This window comes from Zerene cesonia, chromosome Z (genome assembly GCF_012273895.1).
Source record: "Zerene cesonia ecotype Mississippi chromosome Z, Zerene_cesonia_1.1, whole genome shotgun sequence".
Lineage (NCBI taxonomy): Eukaryota > Metazoa > Arthropoda > Insecta > Lepidoptera > Pieridae > Zerene > Zerene cesonia.
Genome location: NC_052122.1, coordinates 4,841,017 through 4,862,256, shown reverse-complemented (window position 1 = coordinate 4,862,256; position 21,240 = coordinate 4,841,017). Strand labels below are relative to the sequence as shown.

The 21,240-nt window shown below is 33.4% G+C and overlaps 1 protein-coding gene across 6 annotated transcripts; it reads left to right on the top strand.

Annotated features, from left to right (window-relative positions):
• The first annotated feature begins 23 nt into the window (after positions 1-23).
• On the top strand, positions 24-21,085 carry LOC119835400 (H(+)/Cl(-) exchange transporter 5). Of its 6 annotated transcripts, XM_038360160.1 has the most exons (18): positions 24-199; positions 779-857; positions 7,177-7,342; positions 8,707-8,739; positions 9,851-9,880; positions 10,566-10,705; positions 10,904-11,107; positions 11,234-11,384; positions 11,748-11,906; positions 12,438-12,577; positions 13,225-13,407; positions 13,560-13,774; positions 14,187-14,392; positions 14,808-14,948; positions 15,571-15,781; positions 17,256-17,419; positions 17,772-17,997; positions 18,540-21,085. In XM_038360160.1, the coding sequence occupies exons 2-18, from the start codon at positions 789-791 to the stop codon at positions 18,628-18,630; spliced, it is 2,529 nt and encodes an 842-aa protein (XP_038216088.1). In that variant the 5' UTR covers positions 24-199; positions 779-788; the 3' UTR covers positions 18,631-21,085. The 6 variants fall into 6 exon arrangements, with proteins under 6 accessions (XP_038216088.1, XP_038216090.1, XP_038216089.1 ...); XM_038360162.1 differs by lacking the exon at positions 8,707-8,739; XM_038360161.1 differs by lacking the exon at positions 9,851-9,880.
• The last annotated feature ends 155 nt before the right edge of the window (positions 21,086-21,240 follow it).

Here is a 21,240-nt window from a genome sequence, read left to right as displayed (position 1 = left end):
TGACGCACAATTGACAGTTTGACAATACAAACTAGTTTCAAGGCGCAATACAGGACGACGCAACTCGTTTCGATTCCGTAACAAGTTTTACTTGTTAGAAAATTTAAGAATTTTCCATCCAAAACAGCGCAAACCTATCAAATGCCTCAATTTTGACAGAATTAATTGATTCAAATCGAAAATGTTCATCCGTATCTAGGTTAGTAAACATATGGCGTATAAATTTAAATAACCCAAATTACCAATTATGGTATTAAATCATTTATAAAGTTAATTAAGTATATAACTTTTTGTTTGCATGACAAGATTGTTAAAAAATATTGTAAACATATCTGTGACGGATATGTTTACATCATGAAATGTAATGGAAACTTTCGCCTTCGAGTTGTGGGGGCGTAATACTTTAGCTCTAACTAGCAATAAAGTAAAAATAATTACTTCGCAACAAGCGCAAGTGCTGCTATTATACATAGTATTCAACTTTCGTATACATTTTTATGAAATATACATGTTCATGGACTTTTATTTATATTGCTTTTCAAATCATAAAATAAAAGTATTCTCAATCTTTGAAACATTACGAAGATGTAAATTATAGAGTTTTCTAATACCATACAAACCCATTCTAATAAAATTTAAACACATGAAATAAGACACAAGTGCGAATATAAGAATTTAAAAATTTTGAAATAAATTTAAATAATTGTAAAGTAATGCACGATAAAATTGTATCTTTGCTTATATTTGTTGTTTTTAAAATATGATTTGTCTTTCACAGATAGTTTGCAATGGAGCGCTTCCCATTAAAGTCTTCTGTATCAAAAATGGCAACCACATACCAGTCTGTTTACAAAAAGGTAAAATAAATTAGTTTTTATATTTGTTGAAAAAATTATGTTAATGCTTAAAATATATTAAGATTTACCCAGGAATATCGTAAAAAATTAGAGTAGGAAATATATTGAAATTAAAAGCACTTGTTAGCACATATCAAAATCACTGAAAAGAATTTTAATGAAGATATTTTGTATGAAGCGATTTCAATTCTATTTGTTATTTTCTTTTAACAAAACTGTTTTCCCCATTTTCCCCATAAATTCCCCATGAATTATTAACGATAATTATTTGCCATTTGAAGTTTGTCGAATATTGAACTTTGCTTGCATATTTATTGATATAAAATTTATCAAATTATTTATTCAAAGTCAAACATTTTTACATTTAATTTTTTTTGGTGTGATTGTAACATAACATCTTATTCTTTTTTTTTTTATGAAGTCCCGTATCCCCTACTGGGGTATGGGGCAGATGACATACATCTGTTTCACTGATCGATTTTCTTTATGGACAAGTAGGTGATCAGCCTTCTGTGTCCTGCCAGACCGAGACATTTTTTTTTTTTTATTGTCCCCACCGGGAATCGAACCCAGGACCCCTCGGTTCTACGCTCACGCGTTTACCACTGTACCAAGGAGGCGTCAACATCTTATTCTTACATTACCTTAATTGAAAGTCATCTTAAAAGTGTCCAATCTTGTAGTGTAAATGTTAAATTAAAATTGAGAAATGTGGTTAATCACAATTAATTCAGTGTGTTACTTTTAATAAAAAATTTCTTTGCAATTCAAATGGCAAACCTTAGCCTTAGTAACTTTAAAAAAAAGTAATTAATATTAATATTTGAGGATAAATTAATGAAAAAAAATAACCCAGACTTTTGATAGAATAGGTTGGTATCTACCACACATAATTATTTTGGTTTGTCCATGAATTTTCTTTATATTTAAACAAACAATTTAAAACTTTTTTAATTGTTTTAATATAAGTTTTTAAATAAGCATCCATAATCCTTTCAATATGGAAGTTAAAGTAAATTTGTATGGGGATTAAATGAAAACGATAATTTTCTAATTGAATTGAATGGCTGGGTGATAAGCCAGTCAGTCTGATTAATCCGTGTGGCGTAGTTACGATTAAATGAATTCTAGAATCTTTTAAATATAGCCAAACGACTTATTTTCTAGTTTTCTTTTTATCCAGTTCCAAGAATTGATTTTCATTGCCTGCTCTTAAAGCTTGTTACTTATGTGTTGTGGTTTTCTTGTTGGGTTCATAAATTACTTGGAGAATTCTCAATTTATGCTTAGATTCTCTCTCGAAAAAAAAAAACTTCTTTAAGGTATTACTCCAATCTTAAAATCATTATTTACACATTTGTTTTTGATTGCTATAATCAGGTTTAAGAAAAAATCTTTCTTATGCTTTTTTAATATATGTGTAATAGTAAGTAATTATCAAATACCTCTAATTAAAATTGATACAAGCATGATTGCAAAAGTATGCTGTAATTTATTTAAATTCAAGTATTCTGTTTTTAATGGCACCGTTGATTACAAGTTTCATTCACTTTAAATATTGTTTTCTTCTTCATCATCACATCATCTTTTTCTTTTCATTCACTTTTAATATTGTTTTCTTCTTCATCATCACATCATCTTTTTCTTAGTTATCATCAATATTAATTACGAAAAATTATTCGAATTTATTCATCGATTGAGATGCGAAATTTTTCTAGACAGACAGACGTCCATGCAAACTATGCGTTCATGATATTTGTATGGAAATATGGTTTGTCCATTCGTTTTACAGAAGAGTAAAGATTCTCTATACATGTCGGTTTGGTCGTTAACTAAGTTATTTTCGAACACACGAACGTTCAATTGCATCAATTGAGAGCTAGCCGGGATATGTAGATGCAGTAGACGTAAGTGGTTTTGAGACCTAAAGGATTTCTGCAGGCAACAAAAGGAAGACATATTTCTCTGCATGGATTGTTCGAGAAAAATTTCAAATAGTTGACCCGTAACCACCCTGTATCATATAACTGAACGGTTTATTGAATTCCATCTAGTCTGGTATGGGTGCATTCACATAATACAGCTCTGTTCATATTTTTTTTTGATAATTCTTACGATGTTTATGTTTGATATATTGCCCGTGAGTAGGATTTTAGTTACTCACATATATCACTCGCATGCATAGTAAAATTTACTTAAAAACTGAACTTACGTTAGTCGTATGTGAAATATTAGCGCTAGAATCATAATATAAAATAACTTGGTAGTGAAATTTACGAAATTTACGCGGAATATTCTAAAATTTCCAGCGTCCATCCAGCAACAACAGCGATATAATTTCAAGCGGTCCGTTCGTCAATCCAGATAAAGTAGATTTGATTATGTCGCATTGAATATAAAAGCCTTGAATGCATCTATTCAAAACAACTTTTGCTCCAATTGAGGCGTATTGCAATAATATCCCTTAACCAACAGGCAACAGGACTGTCGGAGACTATAGTTATGTAGAGATGGGGGAGCGTCTATGTAGATTGTAGTCTATAAAATGATATTTTATTTTATATTTTACATTTTAAAACCATCGTATACAATATGGCGTCATAGGTACGATACATTTTTGTTTCAAAATTACTTTAAAATCCGTTTCTAATAAAAATGAAATTTTTGATAAAAAAATTAATCAACATAATATTATTGACTTCCTCATTCATCGTATAATAACTACAAAATTCACATATAGTCAAATAAATAATAATTCACAATTGTCAACAGTAACATATATGTTATTTTATTTCTAACAACTTGTGTTGTATATTCCTTCGATCTATGAGTTAAAACGTTCGTTCAATGTTACCAGCATATGACTAATTGTAAGTCAGCTACGTCGCGCCGTCATACGCCGAGCTTTAAACTCTAATCTTTATTCGAATCCCGAGTTTATCAAAGAGTAAACTTATAATATCTATAATCATAATATGATATTAGTAGTGTAGATTTAATGATCAATGATCATTTAGTTTTAAAGCGTAAATGAAATCGTGTTGGTTATAACGACTAACGGCTGTACGGATTTTTGTTTTGTTACATTCATTTAAGATACTTTTTCCTTTCTTTCTTTATAACATGAGATAACTTTATAATAAAAAAAACTAACTGACTGATATACATTAAAGTACTGTAAAGTATTAAAACTACACTACAACTCACAATCACCAATTAAAGGGAGTCCTAGTCCTACATGAGCAAGCGTGATGTATGCTTTATAACTTAATGTATAGTGTATACGATACTATAGTAGAAAAAAAACCGATAAGATGGCGATATGCTTCAGGATACATTATTATGTAATAGTGTTTTGATTTATAATGCTGTAAATTTGTTATGATAGAATTTTTTTTTTCATTTTTTTTAACGATTGGAAAATATCATTCTGATTTTTTTGTCATATTATTTTTAAGCAACATTGTGATTTCATAGAGAATATTTTTCTTTTGTGTATAATCAACAGATTTTTGCTAAATCGCGGCGGTCATAGGGTCGTAAAAAATATCTCACTGGCGTTGTATAAAACATTCATTCAAATTAAAACCTTATTTCATGGCAGTATCATTCAAAGTCTATTACATACGCTCTTAAAAAACTCTCTCTGAGTGTTTTGCGTTATACATTTTTCGAGAGTGATTGTGAGTCTAGTTTTTTGTACTTTACTAAAAAGACCTACTGTTGTTCGAAATAACAAAAAATAATTGCTATAACGCATAAACAATAAAATAAATTAAAATACAGTACCTACTACTAACACTATTTTTTATGACTTTATGACCTATAAAGTATACTTGTTTATTTAATCATTATAGCTTATAACACAGCATAATATGTAATATGTTGTTGTATTATGAATGAGACAATGACAATATATCAATTAAATATTATCGACACGCTAAAATATACGTCACTAGCTTAGGTACGTTTGCATTAATGGTCGTCGTGCATCGCGGCGGAGTTCGAGGCAGTCGGTATCGATTTTTGTAGTCAGTACTCCGGGCAGCTACAATCACCCTCCGGCTACCAAACACGGTTCGAGTTTCATACGATATTCGATACGCAATTGTGCTCGGACATAATTTAATTTTCCTCCTGGCTGGTGGAAATTGGTATAAGCGAGTAGGTACGTTATATACGTTGTGAATCTTTACTGTCAGAATTTCTATCAAAATACGTCTCGATTTGACTAAGACGCCAGTGCTATCAATTTTCTTATAATATTATAAGTATTAAGTTTCGAGACATTCAGATGTTTGTGTGAAATGAATTGACTGTTAATTTGGATAAAGGTAAGAAAGAATTTTTCATTCTTATACGACTGGTTATTGATTTTGTTTCTTCAAGATGCAATAATTGGATACATCTTGTGATGTTGTGGTGCGAGGTGACGGTGATCGTGACGCATTGGTGCTAAAAGGCTTATCTTTTAATTAATTTTTATAATTTATACATATCTCTGTGAAAATAAATAGTTTGGGTCTTGGAAGTGATAAAGCTGCGGTTTTCTAATAAATAATAATGTTGTATATATAATCATAATGTTTGATAAGGCCCTGAATTAAATATTAATAATTCTAAGCCAAAGCTTTGGTCCTAATACAAAGTCTAATTATGTCCGTGTGTCTGTACGTGCGCTGTTTATACATCACGTCTGTATGCGAATTGATGCACGAAACATCATACAACAAAACACTGTTCCTATCATTAATGTTTTATCAAAATGTAACTTGGTCACACTATATAAATTAAATTTAAATATTTCATGCACTTCTGTTAACGAGTATACGACTTAAAGGCAGGCGTTTAGTGTAGTCTGTAACCCGATTATTTTAAATTATATAGGAGATTTAGAAGAAATAGATTCCAATTGTTATTGGAAAAGGAAATTTCTTCAGCAATGAATAATTTATATTTTTAGACCGGATATACAAGGAAAGTCTATATGCGTGTAGCGTGCTGCAACACACAGCAATACAATATTCTTATGCGTTACATGATTTAAAAGTATTTTCTAGAATTTAAATATGCGTTCAAGGTTTTAAAATGAAAACTTATTTTCATCGAATGTTAATTGTACCACGATACTTGATTTAGCACAGCTTTATCTAAAATCAAACAGAAAACATTCGTCACGTATTGATAAGCTATGGAAGTAGTTTAAAAAAACCATCCAATACATACAACTCCAATAGATTTATGAGGAAATTATATATATAACATAATACTGTAAAATAAAATTTATCTAAATGCCTATACCATATCACAGAAACAAACAAGAATACAAACAAAAACGAATGTTGTTCAAAACAATTAAATTTTAACAATTAAACAAACTGTACTAAACTTTAAAAGACACCTTAATTGGTCCGAATATTACCAGCTTTTATGTTAAATAGAAGAAATATATAAGCACCGTGTTGCTGATTCCGACTGAAATCACTAGGTGACTAGACGGTGTGTCGTGTTTGCTGAAACCTTCCAAGACCTGTCTACAGGTAGAATTATAAAAGTACTGTAAAAAGCTACCGGTAACCTGATGTTTGCCGTGAGTAGGTACACAAATAACTACTTAAATGGATTTGTGAGATTTTAATTAGATGCATATAATCGAAAATTTATAATATCATTCACGTCTCTTGGAGAATTCGAAAGAGTTATTGTTTTTTTTTAATAATATTACAATCAGAAAATAGCCTCTTATTTGGAGGTTCTAAAAAAGTCTTAAACACTACATAATCGTTGGGAGTACGTCCACTTGCTTTCGTAATGTGTCATATGCGAATAGGTACGACGGGTGCAGTCGCGCATATCGATTCCGTGTCGCTCCTGAAACGTCACGGTAAAGAGGAAATCATTGATATAGTCGAGTGAAGCGATCGTAGCTACGAACTACTTTTTCAACGGTACTCAAAAAAAATATTTGCTTTGCCTTGGTTTACGAAAGTATTGTAAATTTCCGTCGTTTCCATGGTACTGCAGTGGTTGAGGCATGTGTTGTGAATCAAGCGAACTGTGTGTTTTGATTATTATTGGAGTCATAAATATTAGTAGAAGATTAAATAAGATCTCGTCGTAAAGTGTGGTAGGGACGGAGTTTATAAAGATAAATACATGTACCTCACAGGTCTCTATAAACACAATACTATAGTTTGCCGTCTATATGTGACTGAAGTAATTGTTCGCCACTTTTTAATTGAATTGAAAGAGAGTGAAGTCGATTCCTCCAGCTCGGATAATATAAAATAAATTTTCTCAACGTTCGTTCATAATTCAGGGTACAAATGAAGGCAACGGTCACGGCGGGCCCAGCGGGGACGATGACATGGTGAACATAAAGCCGGGGCCGCACCGCGCGGCCGACACGCCCACCACGCCCACCAGCCACGGCACCTTCCAACTGTACGAGCACGGCACGAGGTACAGCGACGCAAGCGCTACTTGTAAGTTGTGTATTGTGTTTTTTCAAATACCCCACCCATAGATTTATAAGTCATATTAGGACTTCATAATTCGTATGGTATAATATTCTTAAAACATTAGTATATGGATATAACATGCTTAAACCATTTTGGGACGGTTTCACCGTGATAAATTGATGGAGCCGTGAAGCGGCCATTACGTGTTGTAAATTATGTGGTGCTTAACTATTAATTTTAAAGAGAACATACATATCTTACTCAACGATACAATCTTGAAAATATTTTCGCAATACATATATCGGTTTAGAGACAATGTTTTGGAAATTTAATGTTTTCAATTTAAATTAAGAAACGAGTTAAGGTGATCGTTGTCGATAAAGTATATCAATTCTTTGTTTACAAAAACTCAAATCGCCGATATCGACACCAGACGGGAATGACACGATTAAATAAGAAATACGATTCAAGTCGTTCATTATCCTAGATATTTTGAGCGTTGAACAATCTGCGATGTTTGTAAGTACGGCGAAATGTTATTCGAACTTCATTAAACTTCAGAGAATTCGTAATTTGTGTTTATTCCGAAATATTTAAAAATACGTGAGCCATGTTTAATTTAGCTCTATGAAAATTTTAGGAGATTTTTTTTATAAAGAGAAGTAAGTAGGTAATTAAACAGTTGTTGTTATAATTATCACTCCAATTTTTTGCTTTGCACTACATATATACAAAATTGTAGTTCTGATGAAAAAAAAAATTATCAGCAACGGAAAAGCGAGCCGGATCTAAAATATGTATAATTCATTAACATATTATTCGGTTTGCAACGAAATTGAATGAAAGAAATGGAGTGCATGCAGTTAAATTGACACTAAATATTATGCTTGCATTAAAAGAGAATCTAGTAAACGAGATCGTGTATAACTTGGATAAAATGTATAAATAAATTTATAATTTTGTGTCAATCAATCGTGTGTTATATTAGAATCGTGTTGCACAAATACATCGTATATTAATAATAGAATTTTTATACAAGATAACTCGCTCAGTACTTGTAGTTAAATAAAAGCAATTGCATTCATCTGATAAAATTAAGTGATAGGGAATGTTAAGTTTTATGTCACCGATACGATATAAATCTCTCTACCTAAAGTATAAAATACATACATTCCAACTTATATTATGTTATCTTATTACATTTGAATAAGGGTCATTTTTTCAATCCTTGGTTATAATATATTCGTCGGATATCGTAATAAACAATGTTTTTAACCATGTGATGTATTTATCCGTCTTGAAATTATACTGGTGACATTTTTATATTGTTGTAAAACATTGAAACATCGATTGAAAAATGCCCTAAATATAATTATTTTCATTTCAAGCGTACATCGCTCAGTACTTCAGTTCTTCGGCTGGTAAGAATAACATTTAATGCAAATATATCGCTCAGTTATTTTGCTACTTCTGCATCTGTTGTGGTATTAGTTTAAACTCACCGCTCCCACACCCAGACGTGTGTTTGTGTATTTGCAGTGTTATTTTCATTCATTTAGTATCATCGCTAGAAATATCACCAAATAATAGACAACTTTGCGTGTATTCGCTTTGAGCTTTAAGATTTAATACACGCACGGATAAACGTTGCTTGACATACTCCGAAGTTGTATTGACGCAGAGGATAATATCATTCAGCTTTACTTATGGACAAACAGGACTGATTTTAATTTTAAACTGATAGGAACCAATAAAATTTTCTCTACTTTTCTAACCAATGATATAAAAATTATTGATCATATCAGTGTATATACATGTGAGATAAGATACAGTACCTCACATATATCAGTTTTGCAATCTAATTCAAAAGGCCGTGTTGTGTTTTCGTTTGGGTTTCCACAATGATGGAAGAGTCAGCTTTAGACACCGATGAATCGATTCCGTTGGTTGGCGATGCTGTAGGTAAATTGATTATGTTTTAGTAAACTCAAATGCAAAATTTTAATATTCGAAATTTCACTACGTCACAGAAAAATATCAGTTTTATCAGAGAACTACTACTTACTATATAAAAAAACATTAAATTTCAATAGCTTTTGGTGAAATTTTAATTACTAACTATTCAAAATAATGTGCCACTATCAATGCGTTGATATATACTCTGGTTTTAAATTTCCATTTCTTATTTACCTGTTAATTAGCAAAATGAATGCTCCATCATAACGCATGGCAACATTTCAATTCTGTCTTGCAAATGACATCTGCTCTGATATTTGACATTGACATTTGGCATTCGAAGACAACAAAGTTGTGTGTTCGTCATTCACTTTTTAGTTTCTTTTTGTTTTTTTTTTTTTATTAATTTATTTAAAACTGTTTTTGTTACCTACATAAACTTTCATTGGTTTTCTACCTTTCTAATAGCATGACTATGCTAGAACCATACTGAATGTAAAATGAATTGATCTGATAGAAAAAAAAGCAGTAAAGTATAGTATTAGCAGCATAATTAGATTATAACGACCTTTTCAGGGGACGCTGTAATGTTCTCCGGACTGCCAGGTGAGATACAGTTTCGCTTGCTAATTAGCTTATAATGACGCTTGCCATTTCTCTTCAACATTCGATGCTTGTTTGTGTTTGCACTTTTTATTGCTTTAATTTTTTTTATTCATACTTATTATTTCCAAATTGTTATCATTGTTGAATAATACGCTTCAGGAATTAATATGTTCCAAGCACTATCATAGTAAATTACAAACTACCTAATTGCGATAAGTAAAATCGCAATCGTTTTGTCTGAAACATCACGTGACTGCAACTCGACCTTGCGGTTGTGTGTGTGAGTTACCCGAAACCATAATACTTTAACTTTTTCTCTTGTGTGAGTGGAATTATAATGCAGTTAAAAACTCATTTGAAAACTAAGAATATGTATGTAGCTGGCCTTAAAGAAATAAATAAATGCAATGTTTATAAAATATCTTTAGGAAAATTCTTTTTCCTTTCCTAATTATTATTCTGTTATCACTTGTTGATATAATAAACCAGTTACAATTGATAAGTTGAGGAAAATGTTAAAATTAAATTGATATTATAATTGCAATTTAATAAGACTTGTATGTTAAGTAAGCATATAGCTGAAATTCTTAAAGATTTTGAAACATACATGGAATCAAGGGTAATTGAACTCCCAGAGTCCAAGACAAATAGTATGATAATGATTTGAATTTAATTTAATGTTCAGGCGAAGCAGATGACATCCCAGGAATCGGACAATATGACGATTTCCACACAATTGACTGGCAGAGGGACATTGCCAGAGATCGTATGCGACACAGATACATAGTTAAGAAGAGGCAGGATTCAATATGGGATCTTATAAAGGTAGTCCAAATCTTTCTTTATTTGAATATTATTCTGGTAGAATTTTTTGTAAGAAATCAGTCAATATTATGTTATGATAACAATGTTAATAGTTGATTGGTTTATGAGAACTGTGCATTGAAATACTTTTGTTTTAATGTGCTTTAAGTGTCTCTTTTCTATTTTTACAATATTTAAATAAATCTGCTTTGTGTACAGGGCGCTCACGACGCTTGGTCGGGCTGGGTGTGTGTTCTACTAGTGGGAGTGTGTACCGGCGTAGTCGCAGGCGTGATAGACATCGGTGCCTCGTGGATGACGGATCTGAAGTTCGGTATATGCCCGCAGGCCTTCTGGTTCAATAGGGAACAGTGCTGTTGGTCCAATGATGAAATCACATTTGATAGAGAGAATTGCTCTGAGGTAACTACTATATACTTTATTTTGATAAAATCTTTACAAGTGTATGTACATTAATTCAAGTGTACATACAAATGCAATAATAAAGTAAAGATCTTTGATATAATTTTTTTTGTTTTTATAATTCAGTGGTTAACATGGCCTCAAGTGTTTGGTGAATCCCGGGAAGGTCCGGGCGCGTACATAATCAGTTACCTGTTCTACATCGTGTGGGCACTGATATTCGCAGCGCTGTCCGCCTCGCTGGTGCGAATGTTCGCGCCGTATGCGTGCGGCTCCGGTGAGTGAAGTTGTCTTATTTACTTTTTAGATCATGTATAAGTTGGCCATTAGGCTTTCAGGGTCCATTATCAGCAAGCTATGATTCAAGCCCTCAATTTATAAAATATCAAGTGCTTAGTTTCTAGTTGAGATGTTTTGAACCTTCTTAACTTACAAAATCATTATCCACTAGTGATCCACTTCCATACATAAAAAGCCTATAGCAATGAAAGATCACATATATTACTGAGCTATAAAATCTTTTACCATTGTATAATGGTGAAAGAATTTTATATCTCAGTTCCAGAGTACCTAAGATCAATGCAACAAACACTTTGCTTTATATAAGTATAAGTTTAATTCCTTATAAATACATTGTCAGGTATACCGGAGATCAAGACAATCCTCAGCGGTTTCATCATCAGGGGATACTTAGGAAAGTGGACACTCATCATCAAGTCCGTGGGGCTGATACTTTCTGTGTCCTCCGGCCTCTCGCTGGGCAAAGAAGGTCCTATGGTCCATATTGCGAGTTGTTTGGGTGAGTTTCACTCTGTTATAATAAACTATGTGTTGCAACTATTATGAATTGAAGAAATGAATACATTTCTTTATTAAAGTTATATAACAAGAAAAATCCCCTGACTAAATCTTCATTTTGAAAAATTTGTTTCTTATCGATAAAAAGAACAGTACAATTTTAATTGAAGTTAATGCATTTATTTTATAGAAGCAAAAGTCTATATATTTTATATAACAAAATAACCATGATATATTTTCTTGTAGTATAATTGTTAACATGAAAAGGGTCTTTAGTAATTTATTCACGACATCAGCATAGTGATAGTAAGTTGTTGACTGAGTTGAAATGTTTAAAATAGCTGCATAATTGATTAAGTATAGTATAAGATGACTATAAACATTAAAATTTGCCCGCGCCACCTACTAAATAAATAGTGACACGAGCTGCTAACGAGATAATGTATGCAGTTCGGGCTGTTTTAGCGTATGTATTCTTATTTTTCGTATGTATTATGAGACAGCGCTTAAATTGTTGTTTTTATTTGTTCAGGTAATATTCTATCGTACCTGTTTCCGAAATACGGACGCAATGAGGCCAAGAAGCGAGAGATATTGTCGGCAGCAGCTGCCGCGGGAGTTTCTGTGGCATTCGGAGCTCCCATTGGTGGAGTGCTCTTCAGTCTTGAAGAGGTTTGTTAGAAAAAAGCAATTTTGTTTTGTAATCATAAGTACGGTTATGTGTGTAAGTTGTTCGTATGTTATGTTGGAATAAAGAAGAAGAATTATAATTTTTGTATTATAAGAGAATGAGGCTGAGTTTAATACGAACAGTCGCTCGCGTGAATTAGTAGTATAATGATTTAATTTAGCGTAGTTATTTCCAAAGAGTATTCGTATGCATATTATTAAAAGAAAATGTTATAACTTTACAAGATATTAAATCATACACCGATAAAATGCACCTTAATTTTCTTCTTCATTCAATTCATTGGAATTTGTCGATTTACGCTCCACTTAACCGTGACGGTCTTTATCAAATATTGCAAGGACGCCAATGCTGATTGGCGATCCCTTAATAGTAGAAAATTTAAGATATTGTGTTCGGTAAATACAGTAAAACGTATGAAAATTTAACACTAAATGAATTGCTAAAAATGTGATGTCATTGTTCCAAATTCCTTTTAACATTGTTAAGTTTATTATATTTATTTCATTCTAGCATACATTTTATAAATAAATATTAATCATTGGCATAAAACGTATTATTACAATTACGGTGATATACATAACAAGATTTTAAATAAATGTATTTTATTACAACAGTTTTTCTTTCTCAGGTATCTTATTACTTCCCACTGAAAACTCTATGGCGTTCGTTCTTCTGTGCGCTCATAGCTGCATTCATCCTGCGTTCGATCAATCCGTTTGGAAATGAGCATTTGGTACTCTTCTACGTGGAATACAACAAGCCGTGGAAGTTCTTCGAGTTAATACCGTTCGTCGGCCTTGGCATTATTGGGGTAAATTGTTTTAGAGTTTTTTTTTTATAGAACAGTTCAAATCTTAAATTATTCAGGGTTTGTTCTGTATATAGTATACTACAATTCTTCCTGCTAAAAGTCCTTTTAAAAAATGTAACTACGCATTCATTGAAAGTTTATACTTTATCTAGGGCTGCATAGCAACAATATTCATAAAGGCGAACATCTACTGGTGCCGCTACCGCAAGTACTCCAAGCTCGGCCAGTACCCCGTCACCGAGGTGTTGGTGGTGACCCTAGTGACTGCCATCATCGCTTACCCCAACCCATACACGAGGATGAACACCAGCCAGCTGATATACTTGCTGTTCAATCAGTGCGGGATATCCAACACTGATCCTCTGTGGTGAGTTTTCTTTATTGAATTGCTTGTATATATTATACACATATAATGTAATATAGATATATTTGTGATAATATACAAATCAAGTATTTTACCAATGTGTTAAGTGTATGGATAACCCATAAGACAAATTTATATCAATATTTTTATATAAATGTTTTTTTTTTATATAAATCTCGATATTATACTTATGTAAAATAATTGCAAAATCATTTTAACATTCATGTAATGTATAGTAACCTTACATTAATTATAATGTTTGTCACATTAATTGTTAACAAATGTGACAAAAGTACTTTATCATTGTGTCCAATTAGTATACAATCAGACCTCATCATCCAGATGCATCTACTTTATATTATTGAGCTATCGATAAGTCGGCATTACTATCATCATCATCACAATTAATCAACAGTGACTACAACCGCAACTTCACCGACGTGAACACGATCGAGAAGGCGGCGGCCGGTGATGGCGTGTACCGCGCGATGTGGCTGCTCACCCTCGCGCTGGTGCTCAAGCTGGTGATGACGGTGTTCACCTTCGGCATTAAGGTGCCGTGTGGCCTGTTCATACCCAGCCTGGCGCTCGGTGCCATACCCGGCAGGATTGTGGGCATCGGTTAGTGAAAAGTTATTGTTGGGTTATATCAAATGGTCAATATATTATTAGCATTATGTTGTATTTGCTGGAATATATTTTATTATACTTTCCCTTTTTTTATTAATTTTCTATACTCTGTATAACATTTGTACAGACGTTAAGAAATACATACACCAGATAAGTTATAATCATAACAGCAAATTGTTACTTAGTTAGTTATTATATTTTATGTAAACAGAAACTGTGAGTTCCATCCATCCCAACAAAAAGTATCTGAAGCGTTCATATATATAGGTATATCATAAGAAAATTGATGATTTAATAAAACAAACTTTAAAGCTATATCAGTCCTCTATCGTGTATCTCCCAGATCATCTGACGGATATGGAATTTTTCAGTGATACCTAATGTCGACTCGTCTCGTGTATTGCAGGCGTGGAGCAGCTGGCGAACAAGTACCCGAAGAGCTGGCTGTTCTCCGGCGAGTGCTCGACGGGCGACGACTGCATCACGCCCGGCCTGTACGCGATGGTCGGCGCGGCGGCCGTGCTCGGCGGCGTCACTAGAATGACCGGTGGGGGACGAATCTTATCTTATATATATATAAAAGTCAAAGTTGTTGTTCGTTAGTCTCGCTAAAACTTGAGAATGGCGGAGCCGATATTGATAATTTGTGTTTGTATGTATTCATAAGAGTCCAGGGTAGGTTTAAAAGATAAAAAAGGTAAATATTTCATACAAAATGTTTTTGTGTCGTTTAAAGTGTGACAAAATCGAGTCTCGGTTCGGTTACATACAAACACGCAGGTGAAAATAACAGAAGCGGGTTAAAGATTACAACTTACTTATATCCCAAAATTTGGTAATCATTTTCGAGTTGACAAAAAAGAAAAAAACTTATCAACTAACCAATACCCTACAACTAACTAACTATGTTAAGGGCTTACCATCACGCGAACCAACACCTCAGTTGCCTGCTATGATTTAAAAAAATTTCATATAAACTGTCCTCAGGTATACAGGCTTCCTATAAGGATTCTAAGGCTGGCCAAGTGCGGGTTGCCGATGTCAAATATCATCAAATCATCAAACGTTTGATACTTGCACATGCTGGTTTCCTCCCAATATTTTCCTTCACCGTTTCGAGCAATGATGACGTAAACAAGATAAATAACGCACACTCTCACCTGTTCCAGTATCGCTAGTGGTGATAATGTTCGAGCTGACGGGCGGCGTGCGCTACATCGTGCCGCTGATGGCCGCCGCGATGGCCTCCAAGTGGGTCGGCGACGCGCTCGGCAAGCAGGGGATATACGACGCGCACATAGCCCTCAACGGGTACCCGTTCCTGGACAGCAAGGACGAGTTCCAGCACACCTCGCTGGCGGCGGATGTCATGCAGCCGAAGTAGGTGCCAGTTTGGTTTCCTTTGGTGTGTGTAGCGGTTGATGGTGAAGTGTGAAGTGCGGTTAAGTGATTGTGGTGGTTCTCATGGGTAGTTCTATTGTCAAGGGTTTCAATAAGGACGGATAACAATGAAACTTAATATAGTCAAACGTCATCGAATGGGTAGTAGAGGTCTTGGTAGAGGCTAGCTAAAGCGAATATTTAATGATGCACCCACTTAAACGTTTTCTGAAAAATCTTATGCGAATGACTGTTTTTTTTCTCAATGAATATGTGTTATAGTTCAACCATTAAAAAACAATATGTATATTTAAATGCTTATAAATTTAATACTGACTGATAAATTCGATACTTCAGTGCAGAAATATTGGCATTAAGTTCATACATTGCATTGTAAGTCTCATTAAGATGTCTAAATTTGCGCGCGATTGTACATATACTGTAAACTGTACAGATTGAATTAATTTATTTAATAAGCAAGCGTAAAAGCTTCAAACTGCCTCCAGCAATCGAAACTCATACTTATTTTTAATTATTACAGATAATTAGCGAATTTTTATTTTTTTAATGAGCAAAATGCATAGCGAAATACAGAGTTCATTGGAAAGTGTCTCAAAAGCTATAAGCTAGATAATGTCTATAATGATGCATTTTTATGAGAGAAAGGCAAACAAACACGCTTCGCCTGATAACAAGAATGAAACAATATTTCAATAAATATATGAGTTTTCTTATCTCAATAAGAGTTTGTTGATGATTATGATAGTGTAACACTAATAATTGTGTTAATATGTACCTAAATATTTCGTAGTTTTAAGCAAGCAATAAATGCGAACGATTAAAATGTTATATTTATATGTATGCGTTTAGATGTGAGCAAACAAGGGCATAAAATTAATGAATGCCCTGATTTTTTTTTAATGTCATAGCGGGCAACTGAGCTGGTGGTTCGCCTGATGGTAAGCGATCACCACCGCCCATGAACATTCGCAGAGGCTCAGACCTCTGAGAATGCGCTGCCCGCTTTTAACGGCTAAGGGATAAGAAAAGGATTGATGACTGGAATCAAAGGATCAGGAAAAGGAAACGGGCCTCGAGCTCTTCCACTCACCGTAGGAAACACAATAGCATGCTATTACTTCATGCCGGTTTTCTGTGGGGGGTGTGGTATTTGCTTGTATTAGCATGCTCGACTCCCACGATAAATTCTGTTGTCCACCCGAAACTGCGAGCCAGCGAAATTCACACGTGCAATTATTTACGTGCACTGCAGTTCTTTATAATCAACTACGAAAAAAATCTCTTCAAATGTTTTCGTTGGCCGTACTGTTGTTAATGCATACAGCGAATTTAATAAAAATGCGACATTCTCTACTTACTTGTTAGACATTCGCGTTGTTTATTATTCGTTTTTGTGAAATTTCTCAAGCATAATGAAATTAACGTACTAACCAATCTGATCACATTGTCTCAGGCGCAACGAAACACTATCCGTGATCACCCAAGACTCCATGACGGTGGATGACGTGGAGACCCTGCTGAAGGAGACTGAGCACAACGGGTATCCGGTTGTGGTGTCCAAGGAGTCGCAGTACCTGGTCGGCTTCGTGCTGAGGAGGGACCTCAACCTTGCTATTGGTGAGTATTACTCATATAGGGGGGTTTTATCTTCATTACCATCACATTTGAAACATGATATTTACGCTTTATGGTTCTAGGTGAACACTAAGAAAATATGTGTGATTTGGATAAATAATTAAAAAAGTAAAAATGTATATTTTTTTAATTTGACCCTGAGAGGGAAATATTTTGTAGCTAGTATTAAACACTTGTTTCAGTTTATTGTGGACATAAGCAACTACTTATACTTACACTGAAAATTATAAGTAATCCTTTAACGATAATTGACCATCATCTTCATCATCATCATCATCATCAGCATGAAATAATGATATGGCACTCATCACACAAATCCGTGGTCACATTGCAGCGAACGCGCGGCGCACAATGGAGGGCATCACCGGCCAGTCGGTGGTGGTGCTGGCGGGCGCGGCGGGTGCGGCGGGCGCGGCGCTCGGCCACGGCCCGCCGCCCCTGCCCCTGGCCCGCATCCTGGACCTGGCGCCCATCACGGTCACCGACCAGACGCCCATGGAGACAGTCGTGGACATGTTCCGCAAGCTCGGCCTGCGGCAGACGCTCGTTACGCACAACGGGTGAGTGGTCGCTTCTACTTGTGACGTGGTACTGGTAGGACTCTTCGTTAGCAGTACAATCTTAATATATATATATATATATAAATTACGTGTCACATTGTTTGTTCGCGATGGACTTCTAAACTACTCAACCGATTTTAATCAAATTTGCACATCATGTGCAGTTGGATCTAACTTAAAAGATACGATAGTTTATATAACTAACATAAATTTTCAGAGAAGTTAATTCTATGTTCTAAAACCTAAGTCAAACATGAAATAAATAAAAAATTAATAACTTATTTGAAAACTAGAAATTTTTTATTCACTAAGTTAACATGATATTGTTATTATAATGTTTGTTTGTGTTTTTATCATTGCTCTACAATTGATAAATTCCACGATCCCCAACCTAAGATGTCTGAAAATCATGTGTCCTATCAATTCACACGGTGCACTGGATGACAATATTACCTGCCTTTCTACCCTTAATCTTCATTGGTTCCGATTTAATTTGAAAACACGTTAAAAACTTGTCATTTAAAAATTAATTTTCCCTTCAGGCGTTTACTGGGCGTGATCACCAAAAAGGACGTGCTGCGACACGTGAAGCAGATGGACAACGAGGACCCCAATTCTGTACTCTTCAATTAAACTCCTTACTATCTGTTGACTTCACATTACAGCTTCACAAATGTTCGGTTCTATACCGCGTGTAATGTTGCTGAAGAATTTTTTATTGGCAGGATATGTCTGTTGACAATGTGGTTCATTTTGGTGAAAATAATTATGGTTATTTCAGAGGCAACATACATTCGGTACAATGTTTTTTCGTTTTTCCTTAAAGATATGCATAATGGGTAAATAATCTGAGCGCTTCAAACTATAAATATTAAAGTGGAGTATATTTGTTACGTATGCAGCACATTTATATGCACATCCAACTAAAATACACAAATATTCTTTCCATAGTAGAATTATGAGATAATACCAAAAAAAAATGTGTTTATCAGGCATAATTTTGTTATAGTCAATGTTAGAATAATAGTATAAGTTCAGCATTTGTACTACTGCTTGCTTTAAATTTGAACAAAGCAATAAAAAAATTATTTTCATTAACCATTGGTTCCAATAGCAAAAACGATGCAAACAAATCTATCGCCTCACATTTAAAAGACATTACTTCTTATGCAGATTACACAATCGTAAGAAAACTGTGTAATCAAAAAACCGTATTTGTTCAAAGCTGTAAAGCTAAATTGTTATAGATAATTGTTTGCAGCATACTGTTTTGTAATGAACATACACAATGAAGCTGGCTGTAATGTGAGGTTTTCAAGTAAGTCTGTCAATTGGGTAACTGAAAATTGGGAAATTTATAATTTTTTTTTCCGCAATGCAATGTAATGATATATCGTTACCTTTTTACCTATTTCAGGTAATCTCTGTTCTTATGTAGCCTTAATGAATTGTATCTGTTACCCCGTTGCACAGCTGCGTCCGATCCTTTCAACTTAAGTTATGCTATTTTTATTTTTTGTACTTGTTGTAAGTATTTTTTAGTTAGAATTGAGTTCTAAAATCAATTTGAAACTATTTACACGAAATTTTTAATAAGATTTTAAGTGTGAAGAACGTATATTAACATTTTTATATCGACCTCTACACTACATTGTGATATACTTATCTGTTTGTATATTGAAGTGATTTTATTTTACACGAATTTTAAAATAGAATTCATCCATCACGAGGAGATCATAATCACAAATCTGTAGCATAAGTGTCTATTGAGTTACAGTATATCCGTGAATATTATTGAGGGCAATAAATTAATGCATAATATGTCTATTGGAATTTTGTAAGACGTAACTCCTTTATAACTTGTACAGTTTTCTTAGTAGGTTCAATATTTTAGTTATGTTTTTATCACTAAATGTTATAATTATTATTGAATTAGAAGCGTGTGAAAGGACTTAAAATTATAATTATTTCATAAATTAGATAAATTGACCAATGCTGTTATCATTATTAACAATTTTCCTTGTACCTGCTCCTCGCTGTGTCGGCAAGTGTTTGGCTGGAATGGTTTATTAAAATATCTTTTATTAGAAGTGAGCTCTTATAATTCGTATACACATGCATGTATTTCTAATTATGTTTATACAATGTGAAGTGATCAAGCTGTAAACATTTTATAGATTTTTCGATGTATAAACGTACGTATAGGAACATTAATATCGTAGCTGTAAGATCCACTTCGAAGCATATTTATGTAAATATATTACTATATGTTACGGTGACCGTATATTGGAACTGATTTTACAATTTCAAAGAGCGAGGTTTGTGGCCCATATACAGTCACCTATAGTCTCATTTTATGTAGCATTTTAGTCAATTTCTCGTATTGTGATTGTATTAATTTTTAAATATTTATAATGAGTAAATAACGAGATATTACTAATCAGTTTTATTTATTGCACGATGCTGCTTGTCCTGGAGTCGCGTTGTCTTGCGTCCACAAAATGTATCGACTTGTACTCACATTTACCCAGAAAACGTATTCTTAAACAACTGAATGCAGTAACGTTGCGTTAGATCTGTTATGTGCTTTAGAGATAGCAAAATTATAACGAATTATTTGTTAGGTTGTAGCGTTATCAACATTATCCTGACATTTTTGTGGACGAAACTTGTGATGCAGCTTTTTACTAGTTGTATGCGTCGCTCGCTCTATGAACACTATGAATTTTACACTTTTGTGGCTGCTAACCTATTTGTATTATATATTAAATATCAAATAAAATCGGGATACTGTTATTTATGTATTATAAGGTAAGAATTCTGGAGCTTAGTGTAATTTATGAAATCGAATTTGAATTTAATACGCACGTGTGCGAATCATTAGTTCTTATCGTTTTTTGCCTTATATATATATCATGCAAACATCATACATCTATAGATAGAATATGAAAGTCGTTATTTGTACAAAATCTAGATATCTTTAACTCGGATGCTCATAGTGAAATATCGAACCATGTATCGAGCCTAACATTGCAGCAATATGTAGATTTGTATGTACAAAATTACTGAATAAACTTCTTTAAAATTTTCTGTGTTTATTTACTTTACAATGATTATAATGTTTTCAAGATTACTGTAGTAACTCTACTACAGTAATCTTATTATCAAGAATATATTATATAGTATATTTATATAAAGAATGTAAAGCAGACTGATATGTTTACTGAATAGACCACATTAAGC

What these genes read in the sequence shown, in the direction of transcription:
- LOC119835400 (XM_038360160.1), top strand. Translation starts at nt 789, where the DNA reads ATGGAGCGCTTCCCATTAAAGTCTTCTGTATCAAAAATGGCAACCACA. An exon ending in CAGCGACGCAAGCGCTACTT is followed by an intron (nt 7,343 to 8,706) that starts GTAAGTTGTGTA and finishes TTTCATTTCAAG; the next exon opens with CGTACATCGCTCAGTACTTC. An exon ending in CGGCAGGATTGTGGGCATCG is followed by an intron (nt 14,393 to 14,807) that starts GTTAGTGAAAAG and finishes CGTGTATTGCAG; the next exon opens with GCGTGGAGCAGCTGGCGAAC.